This window comes from Plasmodium fragile, assembly GCF_000956335.1.
Source record: "Plasmodium fragile strain nilgiri unplaced genomic scaffold supercont1.111, whole genome shotgun sequence".
Classification (NCBI taxonomy): domain Eukaryota; phylum Apicomplexa; class Aconoidasida; order Haemosporida; family Plasmodiidae; genus Plasmodium; species Plasmodium fragile.
Window position 1 is genome coordinate 20,999 of NW_012192691.1, and position 20,961 is coordinate 41,959.

General features: G+C 44.1%; 6 protein-coding genes across 6 annotated transcripts; 3 read left to right on the forward strand and 3 right to left on the reverse strand.

The window, feature by feature from the left end:
- Positions 1-1,344: 1,344 nt before the first annotated feature.
- Positions 1,345-3,187, forward strand: AK88_05280 (uncharacterized protein; the record flags this gene model as incomplete). The annotated part of the gene is made up of 3 exons (XM_012482882.1): positions 1,345-1,354; positions 1,694-1,935; positions 2,171-3,187. 3 exons carry the CDS (start codon positions 1,345-1,347, stop codon positions 3,185-3,187), a joined length of 1,269 nt encoding a protein of 422 aa, XP_012338305.1.
- Positions 3,188-4,255: 1,068 nt separating this feature from the next.
- On the reverse strand, positions 4,256-5,892 carry AK88_05281 (uncharacterized protein; the record flags this gene model as incomplete). The annotated part of the gene is made up of 2 exons (XM_012482883.1): positions 4,256-5,698; positions 5,767-5,892. The coding sequence occupies 2 exons, from the start codon at positions 5,890-5,892 to the stop codon at positions 4,256-4,258; spliced, it is 1,569 nt and encodes a 522-aa protein (XP_012338306.1).
- Positions 5,893-7,266: 1,374 nt separating this feature from the next.
- Positions 7,267-9,411, forward strand: AK88_05282 (uncharacterized protein; the record flags this gene model as incomplete). Its single annotated transcript, XM_012482884.1, has 1 exon — positions 7,267-9,411. The coding sequence occupies one exon, from the start codon at positions 7,267-7,269 to the stop codon at positions 9,409-9,411; it is 2,145 nt and encodes a 714-aa protein (XP_012338307.1).
- A 2,200-nt stretch (positions 9,412-11,611) lies between these two features.
- On the forward strand, positions 11,612-15,940 carry AK88_05283 (uncharacterized protein; the record flags this gene model as incomplete). Its single annotated transcript, XM_012482885.1, has 1 exon — positions 11,612-15,940. The coding sequence occupies one exon, from the start codon at positions 11,612-11,614 to the stop codon at positions 15,938-15,940; it is 4,329 nt and encodes a 1,442-aa protein (XP_012338308.1).
- Positions 15,941-17,031: 1,091 nt separating this feature from the next.
- Positions 17,032-17,895, reverse strand: AK88_05284 (biotin-[acetyl-CoA-carboxylase] ligase; the record flags this gene model as incomplete). The annotated part of the gene is made up of 1 exon (XM_012482886.1): positions 17,032-17,895. One exon carries the CDS (start codon positions 17,893-17,895, stop codon positions 17,032-17,034), a length of 864 nt encoding a protein of 287 aa, XP_012338309.1.
- Positions 17,896-19,389: 1,494 nt separating this feature from the next.
- Positions 19,390-20,454, reverse strand: AK88_05285 (40S ribosomal protein SA; the record flags this gene model as incomplete). The annotated part of the gene is made up of 2 exons (XM_012482887.1): positions 19,390-20,118; positions 20,389-20,454. 2 exons carry the CDS (start codon positions 20,452-20,454, stop codon positions 19,390-19,392), a joined length of 795 nt encoding a protein of 264 aa, XP_012338310.1.
- Between the last annotated feature and the right edge of the window lie 507 nt (positions 20,455-20,961).

Here is a 20,961-nt window from a genome sequence, read left to right on the forward strand (position 1 = left end):
TTTTTTTTTTTTTTTTTTTTTCAACCTTGACCCAATTTAAACTGGTGCTGAATGATGAGAATAAAATAAAAACAAACCAAGCCAAGTTTGGGAAACAAATTTTGTGAAAATTGCAAATTGGTTGGATTGACACTACCCAGCGAGAGTGATTCAAAAAGTGTTTTGTCGCCTATTCCTTGCGCATCTTGACCAACCAACCGGTGGTAACTCCTCTTAAGTATTAACAATTGCGAACTGTTTCCGACGATTCCCGGACCATTCAGCACACGGAACGACTCACCGAGAAATAAACAAGCGAACAGACCCGGAAGGGGGTTTGAAGCAAGTGAACATATATAAATTACAGAGCCATCACGAACGTTGGTGTTTGAATGTACAAAAAAATATATATATATAATTTACCCTTGGTGATTGCGGGTGGTATTGTATTTGCATTCACACTTGATCGCACGTACGTTTTGCCGCTCACGCTTGCGCGTCTGCCTTTTCGCTCAATGTCCGATTGGATATGCACATATGCACAAAAAAAAAAAAAAAAACAAAAAACAATTGAAACAAATTTTTCGTGTTTGACTTGTTGTTTTTTTCTCGTCGTTCATGCATTTCGCACTCGTCCATGCATACATAGTTTTATCTTCATTATCTTTGGTGATATGTTTGCCATCACACAGATGGTACGTTTTTTTTTTTTGTTCACCGTGAAGTGTAAATTTTGTTCCCCGTAAAGTGTAAATTTTGTTCAGCGTAAAAAGTGTAAATTTTGTTCCCCGTAAAGTGTAAATTTTGTTCAGCGTAAAAAGTGTAAATTTTTTGTTCACTGCATTTTTTTTTTTTCACATGCATGCCATCGTTCATTGCTCACTTTTTGTTTATTTTGTTCACTGCCTGTTTCAGTTACAATTATAGTTACAATTACAATTACACTTACAATCAGTTTTGAATTTTTTTTTTTTTTTCCCACTCGCCAATTTTTGTATTAGTATTTAAATTTGTTCGTCCCATTTTTTTATTTTCCTCCCCTTTGCACATCCATTGTTTGGACGAAAAAATAAAGTAGTAAGCAAAGCATTCCTTTAGTTCATTTTTCTTTTTTCTTTTCTTTTTCTTTTTTTTTTTAATACGTCAACTAGCACACACCATTGTGTTATGTGTACCAATTGTTAACACACATTTTTAGTGACACACGTTTTATTCAAGTTCAGCCAAGTTGGAACAAATTTTGTAACCATACACTGACACTTTTTTTTTTGCTTCCTCGTTTACTTTTTTTTGTTCGTTTTTTCTTAGTTTTTTTTTTTTTTTTTTTGTTTTTTTGGCTAATAATCATCCGTATCATTGATCAAAATGATAGAAGGTAAGTTTTTCCATTCATGAGTTGACACGTCCGACAGGGACCAAATGCAAATGCACTGGACACTGGTGTGTGTGTGTGTTGGACGGGGCACCAAATGGGCCATGTGTATCGGTAGAGATTGCTGTGTCCACCTTGGTTGTACTTCTCCTTTTTTTTGTCAACGCCTAGCGCTTCCCCTGTGTGTATCCCCACACGCACACAGTGGGTGCAACACCGTGCGGAGAGGCTACCCCCTTTCCTATGAGCTATTCCATCTCGCACGTTATATTCCCTTCTCTTTTTCTCCCCCTTCCCTCCTTCACTTGACCTCTTCACATGTACCCTCCTCTCTCCGTGCAGACACCAAATTGACCGAGGAAATCCTCAACGCAGAGTTATTGAACGAGAATAACGAGCAGACCACTCTTCAGGGAGTACTTGAAAAGCACAGCCACCTCAATGGAGTGGTGATCTTCGTGTATCCCAAGGCAGACACACCAGGCTGCACCGAACAGGCCAAGCTGTTTAAGGAGAAGTATGATGAGTTCACTTCCAATAATTATGCGGTGTATGGCTTGTCCGCCGACTCAGCTGATGCGCAGGTATGACCACGTCATGCGGACAAGTGACGCGCGGCACATTGTTTATCCCCGTTTGCACGAATCATGTTCATGTCTTTTCCATTTGGTTCGCCTATCTGTGGTGTCTTTTTTGCGTTTACGTTGACTTCGCACGTGTCTTTCATGCTGTAATGGGCGTACGGAGGGTCGCCCGCCCGCCGCTCCTCCATTTAATACATTTTTTTTTTATTTATTTGCCGCTTGTCCTTCCCTGCAGCTACAATGGAAGGAGAAGTTGGAACTGCCCTTCGGACTGCTGTGCGACGTGGAGAAGAATGTGCTGAACCAAATGGGCTTCCTGAACGAGGGCGACCGCATTGCCAGATCACACGCTGTGATTAAGAATGATTTTGTAGTGTCGTATTTCAAAAAGGGAGTGAAGGCAAGCATGTCTGCAGAAAATGTTTTGAACTTTATTATTAAAGGAGAGAAAGAAGAGGACGATGCTGAGACGGACGCCAAGGCAGATGGAGAGGATGACATGGAAGGAGTGGATGACGACACGGAAGGTGCAAATGTTAATGGAGACATCAAGGAAGAAGGACAGACGCAAGAAGAAGAAGGAGATACCAAAGTGGGAGGAACAGAAGGTACTGGAGCAGACAATAACACTGCTGCAGCGAAGAAAGCCAAAGGTGGTGCAGGAGGAAATGTAGCAAAGGCCACAAAAAAACCCACCAAGAAAAAAAATAATGCAGGAAATAAAAACAGCCAAGCAGCTAAGAAAGGAACGGCTGTGAAAAAAGAAATTAAAAAAAAATCGAATAACAAAGGACAACAAAAGAAAAATGCAAAAGTGTCTTCTAAAAATAAACTTGCAAAATCCAAAGGAGGAAGCAACAAAAAAGGAGGAAATGTTAAAAAAGAAAATAATAAAAAAGGCATGAAAAATAATAAAAATGCTAAGGGCAATGCAGGCAAAAATAACAATAAGGGAAATAAAAATATGAACAAAAAAAATATGAACAGCAAGGCAAAACAACAAAAAGGAGGAGCTGGAGGAAAAAACGATAAGAAAGGAAAGGTCAAGGGAAAAGGTGGACATGCAAATGCCACTAAAAAGTCCATGAACAATAATATGAATAAAGCAGCAGGAAAGAAAAACGTTAAGGGAAAGGTTGTTAACAAAGCAGCAGGCAAGAAAAACGCCGGAGGAGCCAAAAACAAAAATGCGAATGCACGCAAAAATGTGAAAAATAACAAGGCAGTTAAAAAAATGATCAAGAAAAAGTGAACACTACACATTCATATAAAGTTCTGCCCAAGTGACGGGGAGGCGTCTTTCTCGCATGATTGAACAGAGACCCATAGGCATGGCAAAATCGCCTGCGCAATACAGCGACATAAAAACAGCCACTCCGCCATGAAAATGCGTCAACAACACCATGTGTGTCGCGTTTATGCCCATGCACAAATACCCATTTGCGTTTGAGGCATGTTTCAGCCATAAGTGTAAATGTGTGTCCATGTGTGTAAATATAAATATCATCACTATGCCCTTGCGACTATTTCTATTCTTTTTTTACACGTTGATTTTTTTTTCTTTTCTTTTCTTTTTTTTTTTTTTTTTCTTCCTTGTCGTTGTTTTTTCCTAAGTATTTTTGTTTTAAATTTTTTTTTTTTAGCGTCCACAAGCATGTAGGTACATATAGTGTGTGTGCTGCATGTCGTATTAAGCACGCATATGTAAAAAGTGCATGGCGGGTAGCATATACATTTATGTGTACTCGCCGCACTCGTGCTTTTCCTTGGCTCACAAAAACGAGAAAAAAAAAGTACAATAAATAAAAATAACATGATACAATGTCACACGCGGTGTCCATTTTTTTATATTTTTTTTAAAGACCCCCAGAAGAAGCGTGTCCATGTTATTTTATTTTATTTATTATTTTTTTTTTTTTCTAACCCTTTTTGTTGTTGTACATCCATTGTTACTGTTGTAAACATGCGCATTGTTCCTCACCATTGGTAAAAAAAAAAAAAAAAAAAAAAAAAAAAAAAAAAAAAAAAAAAAAAAAAAAAAAAAAAAAAAAAAAAAAATACATGATGAACGGTAAAAACATATTAAAAAAATAAAAAAAAAAATACAAAATGAACAACTTAAAAAAGTAAAAAAAAAGAAAGAAAGACGCGGAAAATTGCATGATCAAGAAGCCATGTTAAAAACTTTTTTTGTTTTTTCGAAACAGAAACTTTTTTGAGCATTAAATTTTTATCGGGCCAATACCGGTGTGTGTTATAAGGCCCCTTTTTTTTGCCAGGGGTCCACACGGTGCTAGACAGCAATGTGTGCCACGCCCTTTCAGGACCCGTAAAACTGCACCGCGCGTGACTCAAAGTGTTCGCGGGACTGCCGGTCCACGACGTCCGTTACGTTTTGGCGGCGCTTGTGTTTATTGTAGAGCCTGTAGAGATGTTGCTTGGTGCTTTCCGGGGTGTACAGTCTGGCGTCGGGCCGACTAATCCTCTTGGTGAAGCGGAACAGGTCCCCCCAAAGCAACTTCCTAGCGCTTTTGTATCCATACCCCTTAAGTATGGACCCATTTGGGGTTCGCAAATTTGGAATTAGGGATGCACTTTTCGTTACTACAAGTCGCTCAAAATTTTGTGGACTTGAACACACGTCGATTAGGACATGCTTACCCGACTTGATGGTAGGAAGGACAACCCGTGGCCAGAAAAAAGATTTCTCTTCAGGAGTCAAGGCATCCGCTTCACATTTGTATACTGTTCTTGGGCCCTCACATTTACGTATAACAAGGTAAGAATATTTTAGCTCCTCCACATTCTTAGCTCTACTGCCTTTGCAGTAAATGTGATGAGAGAGCCTATGTGTCCTTTGAGCAAAGTGGCACCAGTCTTTTCCTGTTAAGGCTAGGGGACAAATACTTTCGTGAGGACATGGAGCGATGAAATGAAATTTGTCGTACTTTAATTCTGTTATGAAAAGCTCTCTTATGGAATGGATCATGCGGAACCCAGTGGGTGTACCACTCTCCACAATGATAAGGATTCCTCCAGGGGACAACCTCTCCCACATGTTTTTTATGTACAAATTTCTTGCGTTATAATCATACAGGGTTAGTAACGTGTGTGACGTGATTACGAGGTCGTACTTGTCCCGGGTGTTATTGTAGAGGTTCATCTGGTACATCACGTTGGGGATGCGCTCCGTGAGGTATTTGGAAATGGATTCGAACGAGTCGGACGACTCCACGGCCACGATGCGCTCGCAGCTTCTGTCTCTACAGCGGTCGCCGCTTCCACCACTGCTACTGTTCGCACTTGGGTACAACTCGTTCAGGGCCACTACGGCCACAGCGGGGACGCCTGAATACACTAACACTTTCCTGGGCACAAAATGCGGGAGCCGCGTTTTGATCTCGTGCAGAACTCTGTACATAACGCCGTAGTGGGCGTTGAAATTGTGAAGCGTGTACGCTATGCACGACTCAGGAAAGAACGTCATCCTGGCGGGGGAAGCGTTTTTTCCCATGTGTCTCGCATCCTCCGCATGCGCCAAGGCCATTTGCTCCATGTCTTTCCACTTGTTCTGGTACTCTGCCAAATGTTGTTTTAAACATTGGTATGACTTCTTTTCAAGGAGGTTCTCTAATTTGTTCCTTCCCTTTTTTTTTTTTTTTTTTCCCCCTCTTCTTCTTCCCCCTCCTCGTGCAGCAATTTGGACGGCAAAATGCGAGGCAACTCTACACAATTCCTGCTGGTCATTTTTTGCATTACATATCTGCCCAATTTTTCCAAATCTTTTTTTTTTACAAATTGTTTTGCCAAATTGTGTAATTTTTGCCTGACCTGTTCAGGTATTTTTAACGTTTTCAAAGATACCATACTTACTCGATCGAGATGGTCCACCTCCTGCGCGCTTAGACTTTGGCTCTCCGCGATTTTATCAAACTTGAACCTTCTCAGTGCGGCCATGCCGCGCGCGCCCTCACGTCTGGGCAGGAGCATCTCAGGAGAGGGCACAGCGGTGAGGGCGACTCACAGAACGGCGACCCTGTTGTGCTCCTCTCCTGTACGTCGCTTCACATTCCAATTAGACTCTTCCACAACATCATGTGGTGTAAGGGAACGGCGTGGGCAGTGCCATACACTCATTACAAAAGGAAACACAAAAAAGAAAACGCAACATATGGCCTTTCGTACGTGCTGGCCTTCATCATCACTCCTCATCGTGGTAACCCACTCATCCACACCCCATCAAAGCGGCTTCATTCTTTTTTTTTTTTTTTTTTTTTTTTTTTTTTTTTTTTTTTTCTGTGTTACTTTTTTACCAACCTGTGCGCGGCCGGCCAACTTATTAATTGTCCGTGCCCGCCACTTTTGCGTGTTCTCAATTTTTCCATTTCTGTATCATTTGGCGGGGGAGACTTGCACTCGAAAAAAAAATATAATAAAATATAAAGAAGTAACAAGGGCATAATATGTACCATGCCACGCGTGTGATATCCTGTTTGTCCCTTTGGCCGAGCGGCGACTTCTTCTATATAACATGGGTCCGGCAAAAAGAAGCGCCGCGCCGGAAATGCAGCACAGAGCCATTTGCGCCGCTGATGCACTGTCGGGCTTTTTCTTCGCTGCTACCAATTTTTTTTTTTTGTTTTTTCATGTTCCAGCTACATCACGACGGAAAAAAAAAAAAAAAAAAAAACTACCATTAAAGAAACCTTTTTTTGGTGAGCACGTGTTGACATTCCTGTCGACGTTATTTTTTTCTGTCGCACAAAGTGGGGGCGTATTTTTTGGTCTGCAAATTTGGCCTTTATTTGACGCTATTTTTGCGACTATTTTTTTTGTTTTTTTTTTTTTTTCTATTTGTTTTCTGTTTTGTTGCCGCCTCTTTTTTGCTGCTACCGCTGGCCTCCCTTTACTGAATAAAGCGCAGTCTCAGGAGAGAGACGCGAATGGAGAAACGTCCACCTGGCGGACAGCTTATTTGACGGGGCAGGTCGAGCAGAGATCACCCCCCCCCCCCCCCCTGTGATCGTTTTTCGTTCCATTGGCTAAACGTTTCCATTGATGCCACTTTGCATCCTCTGAGGGGTCCACATCCCCGTGTTTGTCCATTCCAAACCCCAAAAAAAGGGGAGTAAAAAAAAAAAAAAAAAAAGTCGGTGTGAGGGAGAAGTAAAACGAGACATTTTGTTCCCCTTCCATTTAATTTAGTAGCATCGTTCACCACAGAGAACCCTAACACGGGGGTAAGGGGGAACAGTGAAATAGCACTTAAAAGGACAATCTCTCCACCGCTCACCAAGTAAAAGGAAACTGCGGCGTTGCACTTAAACCAACATGGAGCTGCTGAAAGTGAAGAGGTACGCGGAGCTCATTGACCAGTTCGCCAAGCAGGAAGATGATGAGGTGGTCATGCAGGTGGACAAAACATCACATGAAGAAAAAGGAATTAACGAAAAAGGGAAAAAAGATGTAGTAGAAATTATCGAATATTTTTCAAACATGCTGGTCAAATATTTTTACAACGAGTATGAACAAAATGATATTTCAATTGTAGACGCCGGGTTCGACTCTGACCAGCTGTGGTTGTTTATTGAATGTCTTATTAAGGATAAGAAGCTCGAGGGTCTACTTTCCTTTTTTGAAGAATACGAAAAAGGGTTGGACAAGGGCCAAGCGGAGGACGAGCAGGAGGAATGTTCCAGTGAGGAAGAAGATGCCACAATTGGAGGGACGCCTCGGAAGAAACGTACAATCGGTCGGGTGAAAATGAAAGACCCCTCATCTAAGAGGAGGAGAAAGGTGCATTTTGCTGAGGACGCATCTCAGTTGAGTAGCGATATCACCGTTAGTGTGGAGGCAGACGAGGCTGCTGACAGTGGAGATGCTGCCTCCCGAGGTGACGAATTTTTCAATGAAGATGAAATGCACCAGTTCCTCGATGAGGAGGAAAAGAAAATGTTACGCGGCCAATCGGGGGAGGACTCCGAGGGGGGCAGCTCCGATGAGGGTGCCAGCGGTGGGGACGTGGACCTTAACGAGTTCCAGTGCGACTACCAAGACGGACGCAAATTAAAGTATGGTGATTTTTACCAGGACGAACACAGCGACGGCGACGAAGAAAAGGAGGAGGAGGATGACGAAGAGGATGATGAAGAAGAAGAAGAGGATGATGAAGAAGAAGAAGACGATGAAGACGATGATGAAGACGATGATGAAGACGCTGACGATGACGATGATGAAGAGGAGGAAGAGGAAAGTGAAATGAAGCAGGAGAGACCCCGCGATAGGCGTGGCCGAAAAGAGAAGGACGAAGAAATCGAGCGCGAGCTGCGCACAATAAACGAGTTCGACATTCAGCACCGCGCTGGGAGCGACGCGGGCGGAAGTGACGACGACGCGGGTGGCAGCGACGAGGACAGGCCGCAAGTAGACAAGGACAAGGAACACATAGAACAGGAGCTGATTCAAAAGAAGCATTGGTCTCTTACCGGAGAGGTGTTTGCACACGATCGCCCCAAGAACAGTCTGCTGAAGCTCAATGTCGACATACCCAAATTAAACTCCGGTGCAAACGACGCATATGTAAGTAAAGCCGTGGGGGGTGAAGAGGAAGACGAAGAGGAAGGTGGTGACAACGAGCAACGTGGTGAGAACGCAGCAGGTGGAGGAAAACAGCTCCTTATGAACAAAAGCAAGAGGAGGAATTTGCTCAAGGACGCAATTGAAATGGTGGTAAAGCAACGGATTCAAAATATGTTGTTCGATGATGTGGAAAAAAAACGAATAGAAGACCTGGACCTGTTGCTGAACGAGGGTAAGGAGACAGATGGCAAAGAGGATGAAGTAAATTTCAATCACCTCAACTTCAACAAAAGTAAACTGAGTCTAGCAGATGAATATACAAAAAAGTACGAGGAAGAAATAAAAAAAAATTCAGCTCAAAATAAAGAAATAAATTTACAAAAATCAGAATTAATGAATTTGTATAAAAAGATCATGCACTGTTGTGATTCGCTCTGCAACGATTACTACCTACCCAAGCCAGCACAACTGAATCCATTAAACAAGAGTGATCAGGTGTCCACCCTTCATATTGAGGAGACCGTCCCCATCATCCTATCTGCGAAGGACAGAAGTGCACCTGAACAGCTGTTCCAACCAGGACACATAAAACAGCTAGAGGAAATGCACCAGAGGGAAAAGAAATCGTTGAGGAAATCTAATAAGGTTAAGAGGAAGAAGAAGTTACTTCATTTGTTTGAACAAAGTGGCAAGGGAATCAGTGAACTGAAAAAAAGAAATGAATATCTCATTGGAAAAAATAAAAAAGTGAAGGAGCAGAAGGAAAGCGCCGCCAAGTACGGCGTAGGCTCCAAGGACCAGTTGCGAGGCAAAGGCCGCAATCGCTACGACTTCGCTGGGGCCATCTCCCAGGCCCAGGCCCGCGACCAGAAGCGGGTAAGCGGCAAAAGGGGATGAGCGGCAAAGGGGATGAGCGGCAACAGGGGTACGCGCGGTGGGAACAAAGCGACCGCATGGCGAATGGGAGGTGGACCCCCCCTTTTTACCTCTTTGCGTCTGTCACACAGGCACAGCCGCCGCGAGCTCGTCGCACGGCTCAGCCACCACATGAAAATGAAAGGCATACTTTCCCCTACCGGAACCGCTACACAGTAAATCACGCGCGCCGGTAAGTGAAGATGGGGAAACAGAGCATCAACAACGTTGATAGTCGCCCTCATCCGCTTATCTGCAATGCTCACTTTTTATACTTTTTCAATCGCGTTAAAAAAAAAAAAAGGGCAAACCAGGAGAGAACAAGTCTTCCTTGCCTGCGTGATTGCATCCATTTTGCTTTGTCCTGCGAGGAATTTTTTTTTTTTGCACAAAATTGTGAGGAGTGGTAGGGTTTGTACCAGTGTTGTTTTTGTCACAGTACGCTCCCTCCAATGAAAATGTTATTGTGCCTCATTTTTTTTTTTTTTTTTGGCGTAAACTTTTTTCCTTTTTTGTAACGCCCCCGTGCGGGGGGTGACGTGCACATTTGAAACAAAAAATAATTTTTTTTACCCCTTTTGCACAAGACAATAAATTGCTTGTGTGTAGAGGTGCCTGCGGCTGCGGCCGGGGCCGGGGCGACGCATTTTTTGGCCTCCACATTGGGCATGGCAAATTAACGGTTATTGGTTCCTCGATGTTTGTGCTTAATGGGATACACATGGTCATACGCTCGATATATACCAGTGAAATGTACTGGATGAGTGATTCACTTTTATGAGGCTGCTTTCCCTGCTTCACGCTTGTAACCGACACAACAAGGGTGTGTATACTTTTTCTGGCTGACCATGTTTTACTCTGGTGTGGGCTTGTTACACCAAGATATTTTTTTTTTTTTTTTTTTTTTTTTTTTTTTTTTTACAACTTCGCCACTTGGTCCATTTGCCACTTTTTTTTTTTTTTTGTTTTTTTTTGTGTTGCCCCCGTCGGCTCATTCTACGGGGCGCGCTCCGATGGTGCTGTCATGAAAAGTTCAAAAAAAAAAAAAAAAAAAAAAAAAAAGAGGCGACATTGTGAGAGCATACAATCTGATAGGCATACAACATAGGGACCAATTGGTGAAGAAAAAACACATTGTGTCACGGGGAAGTTTTTTTTTTTTTTTTTTTTTTTTTTCTCCTTTACACATTGAACCAATTCTCCTGTTGTTTTCCCCCCTTTGCTACTTCTTTTCTGCCCCACTGCGACGTTGCTTGTATTTCCGTGTGCCGTTGCTGCTACCAGGGGAATGGAAGCAACGAAATGGTGAGGAATTCTCTTCCTGCATTTGTAAATGAGTGTACAAAGTGAGATGCAACCGATCTGTATTTAATTTTGGCGCCACATGCGCATTTCAAGTGCGCATGCAAAAAGCACGTGCCACCTGTGCATCACCACCAACCCCCAGGAAAGGCAACACAATTTTCTTCACCCCCTGAGAAATTACACCGCGCTTAGCATCATCCTGCTGCTGATTTTTTTTTTTTTTTCTCCTCTTAAATGTTTTCTACTGTTTGCGCCTGTTTGTGATTGTGAGTGACGCTTCCTTGGGTTCATTCCTACACGTGTGTACCTCACGGGGAAGCGTACGCATACGTCGACGTCGCTGCAACCGTTGCCATTATTTTCCATTCCTTATGAGTTTTTTTTTTTTTTTTTTTTTTTTTTTTCTTCCCATTTCGCATGACGTTACGTTGATCAGAAAAGTGCAAGAGGGCACAACCCAGTCATCAGTTGAAGTTTCCCCCTCTGGGTGGGTGCCCCATAGAGTCATCCCAACGCAAGAGGAAACAAAAAAAATACTGCGGCGGAAAGATGGAAAAGGACCCTGCAAAAGAAGAGACCCACTGGTACACATAGGTAACGTGGAAGAGTAGAGCTTGATTTTTTTTTTTTTTTTTTTTTTTTGGCGGGGGGTTCCCTATCTGGTTGGAGTTGCCCACTTCGTCTGTGTATGCTCGTTTGTGTAACCAGGGGCGCACTCGCTGGTAAGGACGTGGGTGCACACACACGTACGTATATATATGGGGCTAGGTACACCATAGGTAGGGCACCCACGCTAGCAGCATCTACCAAATCATTCGAAGCGCCAAAAGGGAAAAGAAAAAAAAAAAAAAAAAAAAAAAAAAAAAAAAAAAAAGAAATGTCAAACAAGTCGAGCTCCGAGAAGAACGCGCACTTGGGGCAAGTGCCACCGGAGGAGTTACACTTGGGAGGAGTACACCACGTAATATACACACATCAGTGGGGAGGTGACTCAGAAGATGCTTCAACAAACCGGGCAAGAAACAATAGGGTAGACGCCATGGACATGATTAAAACGAATGAGGTAAGTCTTTACGAGTCGCTAAATGATTCTACCTGTAACAAATTGAAGAATATACATGTACTGTATGACCAGGAAGGAGTGGGGACAAGCGGAAGAGAGAGACCTAACTCGATTGCAGCAAGGCACAACACAATTGTGGAGCCAGGTCTTGACACAGACGTACCTAATCACATTTTAAATTCATACAATAGAAAGTACAGAGCGGGTCAACTACCTAGCGGCGTGACTTCACTACACATGCTGGAGGGGGAGACTCACGCTGAAGACACATTAGTGATTAACAAACGGGATGATTTTGAGCAGACTAGTTGTGGGGATGGAGACAGGGATGAATCATTTAACGAATTTTACTCGTGGGGGGACTACAACTTTTTTAATCGAGGGATGGAACCTCAGCGACATATAGAGACAGCCTTTTGTTTGGGTACAAGAGACACGAATTGCTTTTCGCGTGTGACAGGTGGAGCCTCTCCTCCCATGTGTCTTCCCCCAAACAAAGGTAAAGACGTGACTCCTAACCACCTGCACAAAAGAGAGTGCTCCTTTGACCAATCGGAGAGGTCTCCACATGATGCATACGAGAGAAGCGGCTACCACTACATCGCTGGAGGTGCCCCCCATGTGAAAAGTTTTTTAATGAACGAACAAACCCATTTGTGCAACGTGAAGTTGAATGGGGAGGAGGAGCATGGCGAGATGGGGGCTGCCTCAAAAGGGGGATACTTCCCCCCCTTAACAAACAAGTGTGGTAGGTGTAGCAGTAGTGGGGTATTACGAGGTGGCTGCTTCGAGCAGGGAAGAGAAAAGTTGCTCACCTTGAACCACTTGAGCGGTTATGAAGACAATGCGATGGTTTATGGGCAGACGGAGGGAACCCACATGAGGCTGAATTTGAGTCGGGTGCCCCCTGCACCGATCGCACAACCAGCGGCACAAGTGCATCATCATGAGGAGGGGAAGCGGCATAGGCAGGAAGAGGCAGAGGACACCATGTTGCTCGACACCGTGCATTACCCCCACAGCAGGGGGAAGAACCCGCGTTATGAATACCCCTCATTGGGAGGTGGCTACAAAGGAGAATCAGTCCTTTTATCATCTCGGGACCCACAAATGGAAAATACAAAAGGACCTTCCACAAAGGACATGTTCGACTTCCCACCGGTACAAGCAATTCATATGAACGATACGCACATGTTGAGAAGGCAACAGGGGAGCGTACACATACCCTTAGAGGGAAATTTAAATGAAGAGGGTCACGATGAGGGGGAGCTGATGCGTCTTAGGACAAAGGGCTTTCCTCCAAACGAAGACCTAAATCGTTTTTGCATTGAAAACGAACTGGGTATTCACCTGAATCAGAGGCAGGTCTCCACAGGAGAGCAAACATTTCGTACACTTCAAACAGATAGAGGAAGAAATGAGTTCCCCTCAGCAGACGGCAAACGTCTAAGCGAACATGACGAGGAGAAACTGGACCCGCAGATATGTGACTTGTTCAGATGCACCTCCCGGGTTTCTACTTTTTATGGGGGAGACCCCAGAGGAGAGAATCCACTTCCCTTCATCAGAGGAACAAAACACGCACACAGACTACCCCCTTCCAACACATACCAGTTGAATGAATTCATAATGGTGAATCCTCCCCCCTCCTATTTCAGTGGAAATGAATTAGTAACCGAACAATCGCGCAGAGACAACAACCACCCCACAGAGAAAAACCACTGTGAAGACATGCACTGGGGAGAAAGCACATTGAAGAGGGACACGCACAAAACAAATGAGCATGATCTTATAAGGGTAGAAAATATGTTCCAGGAGGGTACTGTTGATGTGGTTAGGAGTGGTAGCGAAGGGGGGGACACAAACAAACAGGAGAAACTAAACCAGTGGAGGTGTAATAAGAGAGAGGAAAATGTAATGAGCCCTCCCTTTACCACGAACCATGCTTTGAAGAGGCAGCCATGTAGAGGTGGTATGCTGTTTGATCACAACGAGGAAGAAACAGTTGGGGAGAAGCGAGGCTCCTTCTCTTCAATCGTTACTCCAGGGGTATCGTGTCACGCTGGGTGCCTGCCCAGGGTGGTGGTTAGCAACAGCACAAATCAGTCCCCACAAAAACCGCCACACCTTCCCCCCGATATGCAAATCGGTAGTACTCATATGGGTGCAGACACATCAGGAGGTAACGGAATGGAACAGGTACCTTATGAAGAAAATGGCCGCTGCACTCAGGGGGGAGAGGAAAGGGGGGTGTTTAAGGACCCATTGTTGTATAGTAGTAGTAGTAGCAGTATTAGGGGGGGGGAGAACCCCTGGGCATTCCAGAGGAAGAGGGAAATTTTTACAAACAACAGAACTGAACTGAGCAAAAATGAGTTGACCTACAGGGGGGGGTTATTTGCTAGCCCGTATCGTCATGAGGCGAAGGGAACGATACACAATTTGACCCGCGCAAGTGCCTCAAGGGAAGGTGATGAGGGACATGAGGGTAGTGGGGAGGAGGCCCGTCGGGAAGACGCCTGTCATGACGGCACTGCGCCCACCTCCTCCGGGGAGAAGGCATGGGGTAATAATCCCCTGGCTCTTTCTCTCCCTATGTGGAAGGCAGACAAAGGTTGCTCACCAGGTGGGCAGAAAAACACCGCCTGTGAAGGCATTTACAAAGACAAGCCGATTCCACGAGTGACCTACAGTAGGAGAATTACAAATGTTGGTGAACCACGGAACGCACTGAAGGATAACAATGTGAATTTGTTAACATATTTTAAAATGAATTTCGAGAGAGGTGGGTTCGCCAGCGTTGGAAGTGCTCGTGTTGGGGTGGGTGGTTGCTCTGGAGTGAACACAATTGGTAGGACCACTGATAAGAGGACTCCTCTACAGAAGGACTTGGCCCTGAGGCCAACCACCCATGCACGAGTTGCGGAGAAGAGCAACCTGTTCGAGTCGGTCGATGCGTTTGTTTACAATTTTAAACAGAGCGGCGTCGTCTCCTCCGGGGGGGAGTCTCATCAAGTGGAGGGGCGAACTGGCGGCGTGGTGAATGTGGATCCGGACTGCCAAGTGAATGCTCGTGGGGGGGGAAGCGGCAACGACGTCACTACGAACAACTGCACGAAGGGTAGGAAGATAATGAAGGAAGACAACGACCTTACGTGTGTGCAAAAGGGGGAGGGAAAGACGGAAGCTCAGCATTTGCATGCAGAGGAAGAGGAAAAACTCATGGGCCAGACATGCACCCCCGTGTATGAAAAAAAGGAACAAGACGGAGCCGATGAAAGAGCCGATGAAAGAGGCGAAAAAGTCATTCTAACCATTCAATGGAACATAAAAAAGATTTCCTTACTCTGTTCGAGCGACAACTACTTCGTTGTATCTCCTGAGTACAAGACAGAGACCGGGATCAATGAGTTTTTTATTTTATTAAACATACACAATGACATGCGCATTTTGGTGGAGAATTCATTTGACCTTCTCTTCTCCTACACAGGGTTTTGTGACATCCTCTTTTCAGTTACCTGTGGGACGCACCAGAAGAAGTTTTGCTCATATGACTTTTCTACAGTCCCTTGGTTTGGGTTCAACAAATGGGGTACTTTAAAAAATTGCATGCAGAATGATAGCATGTCCATTACAGTTGACATTCATGAAATTCGAAGGAAGGACTGTTCACTCAAGGAGGTGTTCCTCAACAACGTTATATCTTCCATGAGGAGTAACAATGGAAGCTTCTACTTCAAGGAGGGCACCTCGAATTCCTCTTCGGTGAGGGAAAAGAAGAATAATCAGGTGTCCTCCTCGATAATTGCTGCGCCATCCGCCACCGCCACCAATACTGCTGCTACCTCCTCTCCCCTGGACACCGAACACCACAGGCGAAGCCACAAATGCTTCTTCCCTCAAAATACACAAAATAAAAGCGACTCCTTCAACAAAGTAGCCGACACCAATGTTAAGAGGAGACACCACACAGGTAGCATACACATGGTTAGTACGCGACCCAGTGCACTACAATGCAAAAACAAACAAACGAACTTGAACAGTTGGCATGGAAAAATCACAAGTCAGGAAAATCTCAGGACAAACAAAGAGACCAACCCAACCACTGGCAATAAGTTATACAAGGTGATGAAAAAAAAATGAGTACTCACATAAAATAATTGAAGTATGTTCCCCTTTGGATGGTCATCATGGAGGGAGCGGTATTCAACCACTTCAGGGCCTTCAGCACAGGGACCCTCCACTCCAAAAGCACCGCGGGAAGCATTGTCCAGAGAAGCGCTAAAATGAGGTACCAGTCGATCTGTTCAAAATGAGACCATGGGGTAGTTGGAACGTCCACACCAACAACGCGTTACTATATACCATGTGGTGAGGTACCCCACGCCGCGTTGCCAAGTGAGAAGCTACCCAAGTAGAGAGGGTCGTAAGTCACTCACGGCAGGGGCCACTTTGCAACACCGATTACTCGAAGAGCGAGTAAGATAAGGCTCCACACGCGCGTGTGTTCTTCGCAGGATGGAAACGAATCAACCGGAAGAACATCTCCTCCTAAAAAAAAATATCATCACATGATATCCCCTGTTAAAATGAAATTGCTCAATGGAAGGTGACCAATGGGTGGGGTCAGGGTAGCTTCTTTTTTTTTTTACTAAGGCAGAAGTTGTGGCGTGGCCTCTTCCTGTTGATGATCCCCCGATGGGTGCATGCACAACGTGCACAACACCTTACACACAAATGATTTCGCGGCGGAAGACCCGTCGCTGCCACGTCGCTACCCTTTTCCACCTGTGCCCCCAAGTGATAACCCCCTTTATGCGTATTGAACAAATGCACATCCCTGTACATGTGTATTTTTTGCAAGGGGAATGCGGGGAGGGGGGAGGACACGTTGTGCCTCGCCTCACTTGATGCCCCAGGCTGTATTATTTTTCCTTCGAAGGAAATTCCTCAAAATGGGTTCCCCCTCCCCCCCTTGGGGAAAAGCTTCGAACGGATAATGTGCACGCTCACTTTGGCTGAAATAAACTACAACCCTCTTGTTACTGTTATAAAAAAAAAAAAGTTAAGAAATAAATGGAAAGGAGATAAAAAGAGAGCGTAATGCATCACGCTTGAAGAAGGGGGACGCTCTTTACTGCCGCATGCAGAAGGTGGACGCTCTTTACTGCCACATGCAGAAGGGGAAAACTTCACCCCGTACTCTCCCACGTTTGCCTCCAACTCTTCGCGTCCTATTTGAGGCCTCCTTCGAAGAGGCGTAGATGGCCCGTGTTCACGCGGACGAGCTCGTTCTTCCCCCGCAGCAGTAGGAGGGAGCCATCGTGGAGGAGTCCTTGGAGGTGCCCATCAATCAACTCATGATCTGTATCGACCATAACGGTCCTGTCTTTGTACAAAAGTCTCGGGGTTATGTAGTCCAGGAAGGAAGAAAATCCCTCCTCTTTCAATTTTATCACTACTGCATTAAAATTGTAAATCAGCTTTTCCATAACGTCTTCTGCCGATGGGATTAAATACAAGTTATTAAAATCTCGTTGTAGTTCCTTCTGCACACAAGTGTAGTTATCACGTAGGAGGTTATTTTTGTCAGTCAGGGTTAGGTTAATTCCTATGCCAACCATCACACACACGTAACGGTTTAGCAAGGAGGGGAAGTCATCTAGGTAATATAAGTTAACAAGGCAACCGGATATTTTTTTTTCGTTCACAAGCACATCATTAATCCACTTGATTTGTGTTACCAAATGGAAATGCTCCAACGTTTTGCTCACTGCCACGGTGGAAGTTTGTGCTAGGTACTTGACCTTCTCTAGGTCTTCCCTTTTCCACAGAAAAAGAAAAGTTGTAAAAATATTTCCCCTTTCAGATAACCATATTCTGTCTTGCTTCTTCTTCGTGTCTCTCGTCCCGATTCCATTTGTCTGTTCATTACACGTCACCAACACCATATTTTTGTCGTCTTGTAAAATCCCATTTTGTAGAAGACGTGCCATGTTCCGTTTGCAGTACAGCTGGGTGGAGTCTAGCACGTCGAAGTGAAGGCGCAGTGCACCCAGGTCAGGGTAGCACCTTTCGAAAGAGGCAGGGGGGTCCATCTGGTGCGGAGGGGGTACTTTTTCTCGCGGGTTGCTTTAGCCTATATAAACCGCTTTTCTCCCTCTGTAGAGATATCTTTCTTTATAAATTGCGAAACAGATGACCTTATTCTTCTTTTCCCCCCTTTTTTTTTTTCTCTTTATTTTTGTTAAAAATATTACGTTCGGCTCGCATGCAGGTGTGGAAAATCTCCATGTGAGAAAATTGCCTTCGGGAAAATAGGCTCCTTGTGGAACTGCGCATGCTTGGCCGCCGCGGCTCTACATGCTTTCATTTTTGCATGCACATTTTTGTGTACACTTTTTTGAGATTCCTTCATTTCGTTTTTTCCATTTCGTTTTTTCTATTTCATTTTCTCTGAAATTTGGCTAATGCTGCTTTGCCTGCGTTCTTGTATTCCTTCTTGCTTTTTTTTTTTTTTTTTCTTCCTATGTGGTTGCACTCCGTTGTTTTCTCCGCGCGTGTGGAAAACCACTTGCGGGGTAGAACTATTTATTTTTCTACATTTCTACTTTGCTGTTTTGTTATATTTTTTTTTTTTTTTTTATATAAGACTAGCCAAAAGTGGACCAAGGCATCACAAACGAGCTCATCCTAAACCGTACACAATTGCGCTTCCCCAAGTGAGGGGAAAAAAGTGGGGGAGGGGACATGCCCATGGGAGTTTGATCCCACTAATGTTAGGGACCACTTGCCGCGTCTTGTTCGGGTTACTCAAGTGAGTGGTGTGGAAAGGAATGCTAGCCATTTTGCAGGATGACTTTGTTGCCCATTTTTTTACCTGACCGGCAAGGTGATGTTTTATGCGCTATTTTGCAAAGTGCTTTTTTTTTTACCTGACCAGCAAGGTGATTTTCCCCTCGATGAAAATGAACACTTGGCAAAACCGTGGTTAGAGAAGGCAAATGGGAAAACAAACCCCAGCAACGTCTTTATAAGGAGAGGAAGCACATCTGCACAGAGTATAGAGACCACCACATGTCTAGTGTCCGTCGCACCCGTCCCGTGATCAATCTACTTGTACATTTCACATGGAAGTATTTTTGTGTTTTTTATCCATTATACCGTTTAAATGTCCACACATTGGTACATATAAAATTGTTTATTTTTATATATGTAGTTAATTAAAAAAAAAAAAAAAAAAAAATTGGATACACGCTACACGTGGGGAAAAAACACAAGGGAATAAAAAGGTGGGTAATAATTATAAAGCACATTAACCTGAAAATGTGCAGAACGAGGGATGCACAACTGTGCGTTTTGTTATATATTCTCCGTTGAAGCGCTGCTGAGAGCGCGGCTTGTTTGAAACTTCATGGCCGTCCGCCAAGTGTAAACATTCACGCTGATGCACCACGCCGGTGGTTGTATGGGGTGATAAAACTGTCTGGAAGTGTCGGTTGCTTTCTACCACAATACTTGGTCAAACGGGGACCCCACACCGTGTGGAGTGGGTTACCCCCCCCCCCCCCACTTCTCTTTCTTTCCTGGCTCTACCACTCATCCGCGGCTATCGGGTTTTTCCATTCCTCGTTCGCATTGTCATTCCATTCTTCCTTCTTGTTCCACTCTTCATATGGAGCCTCTGTGGCAAATTGGTTCTCAGTCAAGTGAGGAGCCGCAGGGGCCGTTTCCTCGATGGCTAAATTTTTCAATTCAAATTGTTCAGGGTCTCTCCACAAAAACATATCCACCATAACATTCCATGGTTTTGATCTTGGTAACGTCCCCTTGAGGTATAAAACTTCTTGTGCCAACAGCCAGTACATAAGTGCAATGGATTCCTTTCCTTTATTGTTACATGGGATAGCAATGTCTACATGCTCTAGGGGAGAATCTGAATCGCACAGAGCAATGACAGGGATGTTTGCATATGCTGATTCTTTAACCGGTTGTGCATCTGTCCTAGGATCTGTTACAATTAATAATCTGGGTTCTGTAAACTTTTGAATAATTTGATTGGTCAACATACCAGGGGTCCATCTTCCGGCGATTGCTTGTGCTCCTGTGTATTGGGCAAACTTCAAAACTGCTCGACTTCCAAATGGCCTGGCAGATACAACCACCACATCAGCTGGGTTGTTAATGGCTACAATAATTCTTGCGGCCAGTTGCAGCTTTTCATACGTTTTGGCTAAGTTCAGGATGTGCACGCCGTCCTTCGCCCTGGTGTATACGTACCTCTTCATTTTGTTTTCCAAATTCTTCGTTCCGATGTGGACCTGCAGGGGTTACCATGTTACGAGGGGGGGATATATATATATGTGAGGGGTTCTTTGCCAAGCGGCTCCGTGTACAAGGGGCTTCACGTTAGGGAATTATACTACGGCGTATAATACTGTGTTTGGGGCGTGACTGAGGCCGTGAGGTGGCACTCCCCCCACCCATGTAATGGCATATATACATTTGCAAAGCCACCCTCCAGTGGGGTAGAAGAGTCACCCCATCCCGGAGGACTACCTTCAGCGCAGCTCATCATCCAGTATACTTACCTTACAGATGAGCATCTTCGCGATGCTTTCCTCCTTGGGGGACTGCACTTTCTTATTAGTCGACATTTTTTTTTTTTTTTTTTTTTTTCCACAGTTATAAAGATAAGAGATGGGGACGTGATGTAATAATATCTTGGCCTGTTCTTGCGTTGTTTTAAAATTGTTCACTTTTGTTTATGAGTTCCAAAAATGGGCTATTATATATTATATGCTCACCCTTTTCTTGTTTTCCTTTTTTATTTATTTCTTTTTCCGTATGAATATGAGCGGTAGAAAGTTCTTTTTTCTATAAGGACTTTTATTCGATACTTTTAATGTATGCTTCTTTTTACGTAAATCTTGAGGGTTTAAATTTTTTTTTTTTTTTTCTTTTTTTTTTCTTTTTTTTCTGCAAAAAATTGGTATTTGCAATTGCGGCATGGAAAAAAGTGCCTCATTCATTTATATATAATATTGCGTGGAATCGGAATGAAATTCCGTTTTGCATTTCCCCTTTACCCTTATGCGCGAGATGGACTTTTAAAAAAATAGAGAGGTGGAAAAAAATGACCAAATTCGGTTTTCAAAACCGCA